This window comes from Schistocerca serialis, chromosome 2 (assembly GCF_023864345.2).
Source record: "Schistocerca serialis cubense isolate TAMUIC-IGC-003099 chromosome 2, iqSchSeri2.2, whole genome shotgun sequence".
NCBI lineage: Eukaryota > Metazoa > Arthropoda > Insecta > Orthoptera > Acrididae > Schistocerca > Schistocerca serialis.
In genome coordinates, this window is record NC_064639.1 from 96,265,274 (window position 1) to 96,280,514 (window position 15,241).

General features: G+C 37.3%; 1 protein-coding gene across 1 annotated transcript in view; it reads right to left on the bottom strand.

Annotated features, from left to right (window-relative positions):
• The window catches only part of LOC126456776 (MFS-type transporter SLC18B1-like), a 312,767-nt gene that overhangs the window by 71,053 nt on the left and 226,473 nt on the right, over positions 1-15,241 (bottom strand). Inside the window, exons 8-9 of the mRNA XM_050092546.1 lie at positions 13,611-13,804; positions 2,760-2,855 (exon numbers count right to left, since the gene is read on the bottom strand). Coding sequence (XP_049948503.1) covers positions 2,760-2,855; positions 13,611-13,804 — 290 coding nt within the window. The remainder of the gene's footprint in view (positions 1-2,759; positions 2,856-13,610; positions 13,805-15,241) is intronic.

Below are 15,241 nucleotides of genomic sequence, written 5' to 3' on the forward strand. Positions count from 1 at the left end.
TTTTCATTATTTAGGGTCAATTGCCAATTTTTGCACAATACAGATATCTTATTCAAATCATTTTGCAATTACTTTTGATCTTCTGATGATTCAACTTCATGATAAATGACAGCATCATCTGCAAACAACCTAAAATACATGCTCAAATTGTCTCCTAACTTGTTTATATCGATAAGGAACAATGGAGGGCCTATAACACTGCCTTGGGGAATGCCAGAAATCACTTCTGTCTTACTCGATGACTTTCTGCCAATTACTATGAACTGAAACCCATCTCCAGATGTGGCCATGCTATCCTGCATGGCTGACCAAACAATACCTTTATCCTCTCAATCTTTAGTCATGAAGAACCTCTAAGGTCTTGAGTATGGTCTTCCAAAGCCATCGATTCTGTGTACAAATGAGAGTCATAGTGTTCCAACTGATGAGAGCAGCAACATCCCGGAATGATAAGTTGCAGTCCAAAAGCTCAAACTCTTCCCACACTGAGTTCCAACATATGCTGATAGAAGTTGCTCCCCCTCACACTAGACATAATATGATCTTCCTATAAAAAATCACAACATTGAAACTTGAGAAACCTGCCATGTAATCTTTCCTTACATTCAGAAAATAGACAGAATTGCTCCTTCCTCCTTCTTGTGGCAGCACAGAAATGCTGCTAATTTGCATAAGCAAGAGAATGTAGCACACTTCATGCCAAATTGACATTTGCTGCCTGCTGCCTTCTAGTGTCACAATATTAATGACCACCACAGTGAAGTGAAGTACTACACGAGAAAAGCTGCACAGATATGCAGCCAGATTTTGATGTTATTTGAATGTGTTGCAAATACCAGCAACTTGATTCAAATGTTGAAAAATTTAAAACTGTGCACTTCACAAAATGCAGAAATGAAGTATAACCAAATTACTTACACATTACATTTGGAATTAGTCAAACCATACCAATACCTGAGTGTAACAATTTGTGGGAATATCAACTGTAATTGCTCTATACTGTGCACATCACAGTGGTTCGCAAAGTGAAGATACAGATGTATATGTAGTGTAGAATGATCAAATGTGGTCAGTTGCAGATAAATCAGGTGGCAAACGTCAGTTCACTGGTAGGGTACTGTGGAAACTGCAACCTTTCTACAGAAGACACTGCTTACAAAATACATCCCACTCATCCCAGAATCTTGCTCAAGGGTATGGAACATACACAAAATATGCCTAACACAGGATATCAACTGTATACAATGAAGTGCAGGATCAATGGTCACAGGTTTGTTTCATGCAAAGAACAGCATTACAGAAATGATAAGCTGGCAGACACTGGAAGACAGACATGAACTATCCTGTGAAAGCCCACTTAGGAAGTTTCAAGAACCAGTATTAAGTCAGCAGTCTACGAATACACTACAACCCACTATGTAATATTCCCACAGAAAATTCAAAGGTGAGATTAGATAAACTACAGCACACACAGAGGCTATCAATACTCCCATACTCCATACATGAATTAAATGGAAGGAAACGCTCATAAGCAGTATAATGGGAAGTTGAGCCATGCGTGGCTCGTGTTCCCGCCATCATGTATTTTACACCCTGTTTTTAATGTACTTCCACCTCACTACGTTAATTTGATTTACTACTATCACTGAGTTGCTGCTTTGCCTGACTGTGACCAGTGCTAGCAGTGCATATCAATATATCCCCTCTCGTAGTATCTTTGTTCGATTCCTACGACTTCCCAGTCGTCGTCTGTTATAAGCCAGTTCAGATAGCAAGTTCGCCGCGAGTTCGGGCTGCCAGTGGGAACGCGTCTGGAGTGCAGTCCAGACCTGCCAGTCAGGGAGTTGCAATGTGTCACTAGTGCAGTCTTCCATGCATTTCACAGTTGAAGGGCCTTTACAGTCAGATTGCTCAGCTAAGCTAGAAATGGTAATCCCTTCCCACATCCTCCTGTGATAGCAAAGGACATATTGTCACTTTGAACAAACAACTTTCAGTACTCTTCATATCACCTGGGCCTTGAAATACTTAACCACACTCTTCAGCATAATCTGACAGTCTCCTGCTATGCCCTAAGCTGAAAGATATCCTTCCCAAAATTGCATTCTCAAAACACAAAGCAGTTGGATGATCCAAGTGCAAGCTATAAGGCCTGTTCTTTACAGCCATTCACTCATACTGCAGTTTCCTCATGTGCATTTCTTATTGTAGCAAATGTAGTCCCACTGCCACTACTTTGCAGTATTCTAAAAAGGTATTTCAACCAGATACCTGTCTGCCTTTATGAGTGACCACTGGCAAATTCAGAAAATTTACTGCCAGGTTGTTGACTGTACTGGACAGCACAATGCCAATGACTTCTGCAGCTGTTTCAGCACCAACACTCACAGGACTCTGAGTCACCCACCCCCTCCACCTCCCATACCTCCCTCCTTGCCCCAACAAAAACTACGGAATACTCACAGCTGAGGACATCTGAAAACAAATTTTTCAAATAACAACTTTAGACATTTCTTTAGACATTTCTTTAACTCAAAGAGTTCATAAAAAACTGTCTGTCACACAGACAGCTGCTGCCTACAAAATAAACATAATATCTTAAAATACTGTAAGTCATAATACAGCATGTCTTCGCTACAATTTTACAGAAACGGAAATAATGGTCCAATATGTAGGTTAAGACCTATATGTGTTGTTAAGTCATAAGAACTGGTAAAGATGTTAGATATATACATAAACTGTGAGGAATGGTGACTTACATGGCACTCTCTAAGACTCCTTGGAATGTTGGCATCAAAGTAAGTGCCACTGAAACTCCAAGAATAGATAGAGCAACCAGCACAAGCCAAAGTGACCTGTAAATAATAGAATAAAATTTATGAAAGAGGATATGGCATTATAAAATAAATACTACTACAAATTTCACCACAGGTGCAAAGATTAAACATATTAATTCCTTGCAAATATAGGCACTAGTATTTACAGTTAGATACTAGGAAATAGCTGCCATTTAAATCACAATTTATGCAATGTAAACAGCACTTAGATCCATATCTTCTCTCATGTTTTGAAGATTATCATTTGCTTATTAACTAGTATAGTTAGCATTTGGCACCAGAAATATGCATAATTTTGTTTCTTAAAAGTTTACTATTATTGTTCCCACATAAAAACTGTCAGCAGAAGAGACACGCATGAACATGTGGTAGATAAAAGACAATTATTGACCAGTTTGTACATGCAGTCATCTGGAAACTGTTTAGTGAGAGCAGGTCAAGAAATTGATTCTTTTTGTGGAGGGAGGATGTTCTGTGCTTTCTAATGGAATGTCTCATTAATCACTGCAGTAAGTTGTACATCTGTGTACAGGTCTGATGAAGTAATAACTAATTTCATAAAACGTCATTTTACACTGTGCCTATGAGGTTAGGTCAGTAAAACACTGGCTGCCTGGGCTTCACTCCTTTACACACATGGTTATGTGAATAGTACACATACTGAAAGTTTGTGTGCTGTGTGAATTTTGGCTTCCAGGACTCAACATGATAGTGTGTCAATACTGACTCTTGTAGTGTAGACAATACAAGAGAAGGCAAAGGCCCATTTTTTCATACCGACACTTGACCACTGCACAGCCTGCCCCCCACGATATGCCATTGCCCAGAACATTCCTCCTCCTCCTCTCCTCTCCCCCCCCCCCCCCCCCCCCATTTTAATAATTAAAGTGCCCGCACTCACGCGCCCACACACACACACACACACACACACACACACACACACACACACACACACACATGCAAATTAAAGTCCCCCCACTACAATTTTCCTCTGTGTGGGCTACTGTAGAAATTTCGGTACGGTTTTCGATACTAGCTGGACTGCTTCATGAGGAACACTTATGTATATGATTTATAAATATTTCCAGTGAACTGGCTGAACTATGATTAAATCACTAAAATCACTTATCTTGGTATAAAAAGGTGCCCTATATTCAGGAACACACATTTTCAATAAATTTCGAGCAACCATTAAATCTTGGTTTCAGATAAAGCACGGTTTAAACACACTCTGAAAGACTTTTTGATAGGCAACTCCTTCTATTCTATAGATGAATATCTTAACAGAGACTGTTAAGCCAGCTTAAGTAAAAATGTCTATTATATTTCTGTTTTGACAGCACTTTGTCACAACAGTCAAGATTAGGTATTTTTTATATGATAAATTTATTGATAGTGCATAACAATGTTTCATTCTGACAGCATGTTAATTCTGTAAATATTAGCTGTTCCAGTTTACCGCATCGTATTAATCTAGTTTGACAATTTCCTGACGAATGATCAGGGTTGTATTATATTCAAATATTTTATGTTATACCTTCTGACATGTTCCACACCCATGAGAATCATCTCATTTTTTGGATCTATGGAACAAAAACTGAATCTAATCTAATCTAATTTTAAAAAACTGCCACTATGAATAGAATGCCATTGTCATCTAGCAGTGAATGGCAGAAGTCCTCAGAATCATGTAGAGCTGCCCAACTGCAGCATCAAGGCAACACTACCGCGAGGCCAGCATGAACTGCCACTACCAGGGATACCTGTGTTAGCTATTGCTGATGACCTATAATGCAGTATGCATCACATTTTATGCTGATGAGGATAGACTTTTTGGTATGAAGTTAAAGTTTAAGATGTGTGACAAGAAATACGGGAAAGGGTCACACAGAAAATGCAGCTCAAGGCACACTGGTGCTGCAGTCAAACAGACTGGGTGGGGCAGCAGCTAACAGCTCCCTTTATTGCCACGAAATATCACTCCAAATGCCAGTAGTTAAATTAAATATGGAATAGATAATGTGTGTCAGTGTTAATAATGTCTGATGTGCACTACTTAAATCATTTAAGTTGTATTAAACTGTTTGTATTCAGTTACATGATGCTCTCTGAATTTTAATCATAGCTCTACAAAGTGGCTGCTAACAAAATTAGCGCTACACAAGACAAGTCCTCCAGTCCCAACACTTAGTGCTTTTTCTGTAAGTTGAGTTGGGTCTGGTTGGCTGGTAATAATATAAAATAACAGTTAATCTTACATAAAAAATCAGTTTTGTAACATATGTATGAAAATAAAAAGGCAACCTTTGTAGTTTCAGAATAACTGTTTTTTAAAAAAGAAAAGTTAATTACAACTCAGAATAATAATATTTGTTTAATATATTGTTTCAAAATGAAAGTGAAATGAAAAGTTAAAAGTTCAATGCATGCAAATACCCATGATTAAAATATAAATTGAAGTAACTGACTACTAACCTTATCCTTCTGCTAATGAAATGTACTTGTTCACCTAAAGTTTTGTCTTACTTAGACAATTTTTCTCTGAAAAACCTCTTCCATTTCAAAGAAATCAATGTCTATTTCACCTTCTTCTCTCTGGATAATATTTTTACATCATCTACTTGTTCTGCTTTATGTTTATTTATTTATTTATTTATTGTCCTCTGAGTCAATACTGTACATGACATGCACATGGTGATGCACAAACATACATTTGATGTTGGACATATGATAATTTGCTGGCATGAAGTAATATGCCAAAACTTTACACAAACATGAGCTTACGTACATATTTTCTGAGAAGTTATGAACACACAAATTACATACTCAGTGACACATTTGTATTTTAGTGCTATATTCCTCTAACACATATACACAACAGTACCTCGTTGGATATTCTTTCTGCACTTAATCTGCATAGTAGCAGATGATATAGATGCAAGATTTTTGCACATAATTGCATTAATGTTTTACTCTTTACAAAATTCTTTGCTGCAATTTATTTCATGTTTCTTTCCACCCATGTGGAGCAGAAATTTGCTTGCACTGTAGAAACAATGATCAAGTAGGAATGATTTTAATTTTTTATTAAATACAGTCAGGGACTTACTGTTTTTTATTTCTGATGGCAGGCTATTGTATATTTTAATGCCTTTGTTCAAGGGAGAGTTTTTAAAGGCAGAGGTGCACATTTCTTTAACATGGAGTTTCATTTTCTGTCTAGTACCATAGTCATGGACATTTACATTTTTATTAAATTTTGTAATATTACTTTTTACAAATTTGCATAGTTCTAGTATATACAGGCTGCCAAGGGGTAGGATGAGCAACTTTTGGAAGAGAGGTCTGCACCTATCGGTCGGCTTTGCCTTGTTCATTATTCTTATAGCTCTCTTTTGGGTGAGGAGAATGTTTGGGCTATGTGTAGAGTTTCCCCAGAATATAATACCATACTGCATTACACTGTGGAATTGTGCATAGTAGGTTGAGTGAACAGTTTCTGGGCTTGTGCAGTATGTGAGGATTCGTAGGGCATAGCACACTTGGTTTAGCTTACTATTAGTTTTATTAATGTGTGTTTGCCATTTTAGAATATCCTGAATCCATAGGCCTAGAAATCTTGTTTCTGTATTTGGGGATATTTGGGAACCATGTCCTTTCATATCAGGCATAATTTTATTTCATCTTAGGTGGAAGTTTAGGTAAGTGGTTTTGTTTGTGTTAACTATGAGCTTGTTTTTCTCAAACCAATCACCAAGTTCATTTGTATTTCCATTTATGGCCTCTTTGAGCTCATGCTCATTTTTGCTTGTTATGAGGATACTGGTATCATCTGCGAAGAGTGTACTGGTGCTGGCATTGATGTTTGACGGTAGGTCGTTTATGTACACAAGGAAGAGCACTGGTCCAAGTATTGAGCCTTGGGCACACCTTGTGTAATATTGCAATAGTCAGAGTAGTATGTTTCGATATGTCCTTGGTTGTTATGTTTTATTGACACTTTTTTTTTCCTATTTGTCAGGTATGAGCTGAACCAGTTTAGTGGGGTGCCTCTGATTCCATATGACCCCAGTTTGTTGAGAAGAATCTTGTGGTCTATAACATCAAATGCCTTGGAAAAATCTAGGAAGAGCCCAACTGCTTTTTGTTTTTTGTCTAGGGCATCTAGGGTGGAGTGTAAATACTCATATATGACAGTTGTTGTGGATTTGTTTTTTCTGAAACCTTGCTGGGCATCAGATAGTATCCGGTTCTTATCAAGAAAATTTATTAGTCTTTTGTGAACTAAGCTCTCCAAAAGTTTACCAAACACAGGTAACAGCAATATGGGTCTGTAATTTTCTGCATTGAGTTTTCCACCTTTCTTAAAGATTGGGATGACTGTAGCCACTTTCATGCATTTTGGAAATGTACCTGCCATCAACAATGAGTTGTACACATTTGAGAGTGGGAGAGCTATTTTGTTTATGCAGTTTTTGATGATAAAATCTGGGATGTCGTCGATTCCAGTTGAGAATTTATTCTTGAGGTACTTTGCACTTAGTACCATTTCTTCAGTAGTAGTTTCCCAGGAGAATATAGATTCTACAGGAGTTGTTATTTTGTTTAGTCTGTTGGGTGTGGGTTTGCTGATGCTTTGTAACAGATTTTTAACAATATTTTCATAGTAATTGTTGAAAACATTTGCAATTTCTTGTGGATTAGTAACTCTGGTGTTGTTGTGGATCAGGATAGTGTTTTCATGTTTATGTGGCTGTTGATTCGTTTCATTCCTTATGATGTTCCACACTGCCTTGGTTTTGTTTGAGGATGTTGCCACATAGTTGTCATTTGCTGTTTGCTTTGCTAGTGCTACGACTTTTTTAAGGCTTTTGACATATTGCTTGATATATCTTTCTTGAGATGAGGTGGCGATGGTGGTGTTATTTTTAGATACTTCAACAGATCTCTCTTCCTTCTGCAGGAAATCTTTATACCAGTTGTTATCCATGGCTTCTTATTGGGTTCTTTTGATGTGGTGCGTTTGGGTTTAAGAGGAAAGGCAATACTGAAGTGATACAGAAATGTGTTTAGAAATGATTCCATTTTGTTGTCTGTATCATCGCCTTCATATATTTTGTTCCATGTTTCTGCAGCTAAGGAATCATTGAAGATTTTCATGTTTTCATTGCTGTAGTTTCTTACTTTAGTTGCATATTTGTTGTTGCACTCTAAAAATTAAGTACCAACTTTTTTATTGATTGGCAGACTTTTTGTATACTCAGCATACTTTCATTTAGTACCCCCACAAATTGTTACACCCAGCTGACTCATTCCAGCTGTGACTCACTAATAGTGTAGACTATACTTTTGTCAAGCGGCGGCAGAGTACATACATAAACGACTGTTGTGGTTCGCAAACTTTCTGCCTGAAGAAGGAACCACTGACTCCGAAAGCTTGCCGATCACAACAGTCTTTTATGTGTATGTTCTGCTGCTGCTTAGTGAGTAGATTTTTTTATCAATCCAATTAAATAACTTTATCAATAATTGATTGTTTTTATTGTTAGACTATACTTTTGGGTTGTGCACAATTTTACAGTTCTGAAAATTTAAAGCAAGTTTCCAAATTGCCCATTTAGTAATCTTATCAAGATCTGTCTGAATATTTTCACAACTCATTTTTCCTAATAGTACTCCTTTCTTTAGATTGCTTCACCAAAATGGCACATAACTTACACATAGTATTTCTTATTGACTGTATGACCACAAGACAGGAACTCACGAGGAATTATCCCATTGTAATTAAAGAAACAGTGAAGGGAACCTTCACATGTGATTGAACTTGTCAAATTTTTTTCGGTTTTGACTCTTGCGACAATTTCCATTGGGAAGACTAGGCCTTGGTTTTACTGTCATACCCATTTTGTGACCTGTTATAATCTTCTTTAAAAGTTCTAGATTGCTGTTGACTTCATTTAGCAATTTCTGGGGGATACCTAAGCCCTGTGGGTTTTGGCTGAAATCCAACAATTTTGGAACAAACTTTGCTTGTACACATTTCATGCCCAAAACATCGAAAAAATTACTTAGCATGAGCCAAAGGATATCCCAACATCACCAGGAACCTCTGTTCATGATGATTTGGTAATTTTCCAAAACCATTTTTCTTACTTCTTCCACACTATCGTCAGTAATTGATGCACTAATGTGCCCAGTGCAGTCATCATCTTTAACTACTTTTCGACCCCTTTGCAATATTTATACCAGTCCTCTTGCCTTACTCATAGTAGATTAACCAAAAGTGACAGTCAACATTTCAAATTAGGTGCAGAACTTTATCCCATTTTTCAAGCAAAATTTTATGCAGATTCTTTGATTCATCTTATTTGAAAGAAAAATTCACCAAGTACTCAAAAACTAGTACAACCCTTTCAACTGTCTGCAGTAAACTAAATCCTCAAAACAGCTGAAAATGCAAACATACATCAGGTACATACGTACCAACATGATAAAAAAAACTGATAATCGGGTGTGTAAAACCCATGAAATTAAAAAAATTCCCATTTTTTTTATCACACTTTGTCTTGCTGGCTTATATTACTACGAGGAAAATCAAGGTCTGTGCTCTCATCATGACTTGAAGAAGTATTTCCAATAATTGGATGCATACGTTGGTTTATAAAACTCAAACTCCAACAGAACAGGGCTTGGAAGGCCCAGTGGTACCGACCAGCTGCTGTGTCATCCTCAGCCGAGAGGTGTCATTGGATGCGGATATGGCTGGGTATGTGGTCAGCAGACTGCTCTCCTCGCTGTTGTCAGTTTTTGTGATTGGAGCCTCTACTTCTCAATCAACTAGCTCCTCAATTGGCCTCACAAGGGCTGAGTACATCCTTCATGCCAACAGCACTTAGCAGACCCAGACAATGACCCATCCAAGTGTTTGCCAAGACTGCAAGCGCTTAACTTCGGTGATCTGATGGGAACCAATTTCACTTTCTTGGTTACATGAATTTCATGTAGTAAAGTACTTACACAAAATGATCAAATGATGTGAGAACAGTGTATTACCTAAATGATTTAACTAGTTGTCCACTGTAATGGAAATTAAGTAAAATTTGTCAACCACTTGGTGATAAGTGATCCCACGAATAAAATAAAGTGTACTACCAATAACAATAGAGCGCAGAATGTCACTGCCATGTTGGAATAGTCACCTAGTGATAGCAAAGAATTTTTTATTATTTATCTTATGAATTACTTATATGTTTCAACGTGCATACATGTACATGTAGTAGCAGTAGGTTTTGTCATGCAGAATAGCAGTCAGCTATCTCATATAACACAAGCAAAGAAAGACAACAAGCACTCTAGCAATGTTTTGATGCATGCATTATGTCCTTTTCCAAAGGAGCTATGCAAATAGTGATTTTACAACATGTCTTGGAGTTGAGACTTATTTTTTGCAAAAGTATGGTGTTATCCATGGTATGCCTAAAGTGGTTGTGACTGAATAGCCAGTGATGCCAAACATTATTGAGCAATTCTGCTCTGTTAGAAACAATTGACAGGGACACAATCTGTAAAAAGTCTTTGTTTCTGTAGAACGAGATATGCAGGCAATCAGTAAATGTGCAAATTGTTGTAATGAAATGTTAAGGCATCAGATACATCAGTAACTGTATTCTAATCAGATTTCTTGTGAATGAGGCCTAGAAACATTTTTGTAAAACAATATATAAATAAGGCAATGTGGAGAGGAATTACAACACTAATCAATTTCAAGCAACCAGTTCTAAAATGGATCTGAAGAGCTAACATTGTAACTGGTACAGGCATAGACTACAGCAAGTACACTTGCGTACCTGCAATATGGTATGTGATTTTGGGATGAGTTTTTGTAGTCCACTCCAAATGTTATCCCATCCAAGAACAATTGATATTATAGTAAAAGTTGCAGCTCAAAAGTGCATACACAAAATTCCGTAAGTGTTTCACGCAGTTCAGGCACTACCACTGACTAGCAACACAATGGCTTGAGCTTTGAACCAGTTGCTGATGCAGTTTAATTCTAATTACTGGTGGTGCCTTAGACATGGAGTCCACATTATTGAAGTTTGAATGGATTAATGAAGATAACATTGTAATCTACATGATGATGTAAAAGGCAATGTCACCTGTAGCATCTGTCTTGCTATTTTCTGTTTAGGTGCTATCAAGTGAATGAACTAGATCAAGAGCTATGTACGGCACTCTGCATATAGGTACAGTGTGAGATCACTGCAATTACCTAGGCCTCTATTACACTCACAAAAATTATTTTCAAATCAATCCATAATCAAACATACAGTTTAATGACTAATACCATTTAAAACCAAGCAGATAATTCACTACAGGTATTTGTTTTGTTGCATGCACAAGTAACTCATGTGTGCAACCACTCTAATTCCCATTTTTATGTCTTTTCTATGTAAATCACCAATTCTGGTTATCAATGTGACTTTTGGAGTCTACACAAAGCAGCCTGGCTGATTTAACCTGACTGTCCAGAAAAACTTTAATGGAGGTTCCTGGTTCAGACAACGGGTCTTTGGTTGTTCCATCATTGTATGATTTCCTGATACAGAACACTTTTAATGCACATTTCTATTTATTTTCTGTATTATTCATTGTCATTGTTTACAACCTACCACAGTAATATAGAGGAAGTTCAGACAAACATTTTGATACAGGACACTTGTGGTCTATCAAGTCAGAAAACTACCTCAAACTGGCCTACAAAAGCACGTAAGCTACAGCGCATGCACCTTGCACACGATTTTCAATATTCTTGCAATCTCTCCACACAAACTGTTAGTCCTAGACAAAAAATAAATAGGACCTTTTTTGTGTCAAATTTAATTTAGTTTTATTGTGTAGTGAGACACGTTTTTGTTGATGGAGTGTGCAGTTTTTGAGTTATTAAAGAAAAACTTACAAAAGTTGCCACTCACCATATAGCGGAGCTGCTGAGCCGCAGATATGCACACACTATCTGTGCCTATCTGTGACTCAGTGTCTTCTCTATACGGTGAGTAGCAACTTTCCTCCTCATAATATTGTTTTTATATTTTTTATTATAAATGGTATTATGAGTCTGTAAGTTGAATGACCTTTCATACACATGCCCAGAGAAGGTAAACTTAATATATATCAGTAATTGTGATAAAAATGAACAAAATGTTATCTCTGAATTCTTGTAAGTTGTTCATCACTTGTTTTCATACACTTTTTATCTTTTGATTCAGCTAGTCTACACTCTCCTGCCTGGGCCACTGCTTATGTAAGCATTGTAATTCTTAGTTAATAATAATTACATTAATTGCAAAAGAGGTATGTGTGTTTATTTTAAGAGTAAAAATCACCATTTTCACTGCTGATAACCAGGAAATTCCAGCCTGTGCAAGTACTTGTAATGCTTTCTGGAATAATGGCTTGCTGATGAACAATTATCAACCATTTTCTGCATCTCATGCTGATTGCTGCTAATGGTAGCAACCTCTTTCAGAGCTTGCAGCTATTATTTCACCACGCCATCCAATGAATAAGCATGAATAAAAAAAGCACATCTAAAATAATTAACATTCATGTGAACATAAATTAGAAATTATGAGCCTGTTGTCCCAGCTGCGGAGTATGAGTCTGTATATCTTCATTCTCAAATAATTTCCTTTACCAATGCAACTCCTCTTCTCTGTTGGTGAGGGATAGTTATAGGTGCCATCACAGGCCATGTTATTTTCTTTAGACATTTAGTGCTGTAGAACAGCAGACTTTGTTGGTTTAATTTTTATCTGCGATACTTGCACACAAGTGGTACATGAAAGATGTGTGTGTACACAAGTATCACACAGATAAGGAACAACCAACAACATCAGTTGATGCAGCACTGAGTATCTTCAAAGTCCATAGCATGAGTTATGATGCCACCAAGTTGTAAAAACACACCAACAATTTCTGGGATGGCGTCATAAAGGAATCTTTAGACATCAAGCTACATGATGAACTGACAAATAAAGGCAGCAGTTTCCCTGTAATTAAAGCTTGGGACCAATTACTGAGCATGCTCAAGGTGCAACAACAGCCTACAGAAAGGTAGGTTCACACCACACCAAATAAATACATGAGACCATACCAAATAAATGCATCACCTTTGCATCAGCAACAAACATCCTGACCCCCATATGGCATGGCAGTGCAGTGTCTGAGGGCTGTGACTTTGGTACCTCCAATTCAGATCCCCCTCCACCTTGCCAGAGTAGCTAAGCCCAAGAGATCAGAAAGAGTGAGGAGGGGAGGGGGGGGGGGGAGGGGTTATATAAGACAATGCCCAACAGCAGGAAATCAATCATCAGGACATCCTGTAGATGGTAATGTGATGTGTCAGCTCGCTGAAATGTCTCACCATTTGTATGATACCATCTGGCTGGGTGCTCCAGAACAATTCTAAATCATAACTGCATACTTACAATTTTATTCCACTCAGTTTAAGAAGGGGACTGGAGATATATACAACACTGCATATCTACTTGCAATCCTTGTTAAATAGCCAGAAACTAAAAAAAGCAGAAATAATTTTCCCAAGTGCTCATTGTTATTAATGAACATTACATAGATTTACAAGAGCTACATAGAAATATCCCAGGAAAAGAATCATAGTATCTGCACAAAAAGCAGTTAGTATGCTACGAAAGATAAATAAGTTAACAAAAAAGTACAGAAGCCACTATGCTTTGACAGAGTAGTAATTACTTGTTAAGAAATGGCAGTAGAGGTGATGGTCCAAGAAGCAGCAGCCCCAGTGAACAAGCAAGGAGACCCCACACCATCATAGACCAATGATTGTTAACTCGATCTGCAAGCCAGCCCCATATGGGGCTGAATATACCGTACAGTGCAGAAAAAAGCAGGAAGATCAGACCCACTTCCTCAGCACTCAAGTTAAACTGCAGATAAGTGAAAGTAGAACAAAACATATTAATCAATATACAATGTATTCATAGCTAAAATAGTACCAAACATTTTCTATAACATTGGCAATCTAACTTCAAAAAATGCCCTTATTTCAAACATTAAATCAGTTTCCTAAGTCTCTTTCTAAGTGACATACAACTTCATCTTAGTAATGTTAAATTCTCAACTTAACAAATAATGAAGGTTTGTGAGAAAAATTCTGTGTTCTTTATTGGTCAAGCAAGACATAAAAGCTAGAACTTGTTTTGTCTTTAACTAACTTTAACAAGGAAAAAATTTTAAATGTTGTGGTTCTGATATGTTTCACTTTCTTGAGAATTCTTATTCTATTGGCACTCCTTATCTGTATGTGTGACAATTACACAGCCAAAATTAAATGGATCACAAGTGATTATGGTAGTTTAGAAAATTTCAATTTTTTTGTAGCTGTAAATGCATAAGGAACAGCAAAAACACAGGCAAAAGTTCTGACCATCCACATGAATGACTATAATGGTTATACAAACTTAAGCTTTATCACAACTGTACACTGATTATCTGACACAAATGTCTTCTTATTCTTTCTCAAGGCAAACTCAGAATGAAGGGTAGTAAACTATGACCACAGTCTAGAAGCAGATGCTTGTTCTGCTGATCAAGCTATTTCTTAAAAGAAACACACAAAAAATATAATCATCTGCTCCCCAACTTCCATGGCCTACAAATAGGATCTTGCCAATCTTAAGATAAAATGTGCATACTTGCAAAGAATGCTGCAGTAAATATACTTAACAACATTCCATGCTGCTAATTCAGTTAACTAAAGGCATATGGGTCTGTTTGTCAGGAGGTCCCTAGGGGTAGGTTTGGCCTCTGAGTTATGAGTTTTGTTCCACCATGTACAATGGCCCCTTTCCTTGAGAATATGTGAGAGTTGTGCTATATAGGGATTTGTGGTGTATAGGTAAATGAAACCGATGTGTGTATAGTTTTATATTATGTTTGTGTTGTATGATGATGACAAGAGGATGGAGAGAATGAAATCTGGTGCTAGCATATAGCCTTCTCTTAGCATCAAGGGAGCTGTTTAGCTTAATGTACCCATCCGACACACACATCACAATGAGCAGTGTCACTTACCCTCACTTCATGAGACACAGTGCAGAGGTTTAGAATTTAATCCACAACACTCATGCAAAGAATGGTGGTCCAAAGGTTCACATCACCACCGCTTCTCCCCATTCCAGTCAAATACTGACAGTGACTTTTTCATCCACACCAGTATTCGAACCAGCTTACCTCCAAACTGAGCACCAGAATATGAGTGTGAATTAGCAAACTTGACCATGCAGCCCAGTAGTTAATTCTACAATTGTACATACCTTGCAGTTTCCAAGAACTCACTGCAGAATGGGAACAAAAATACTGTG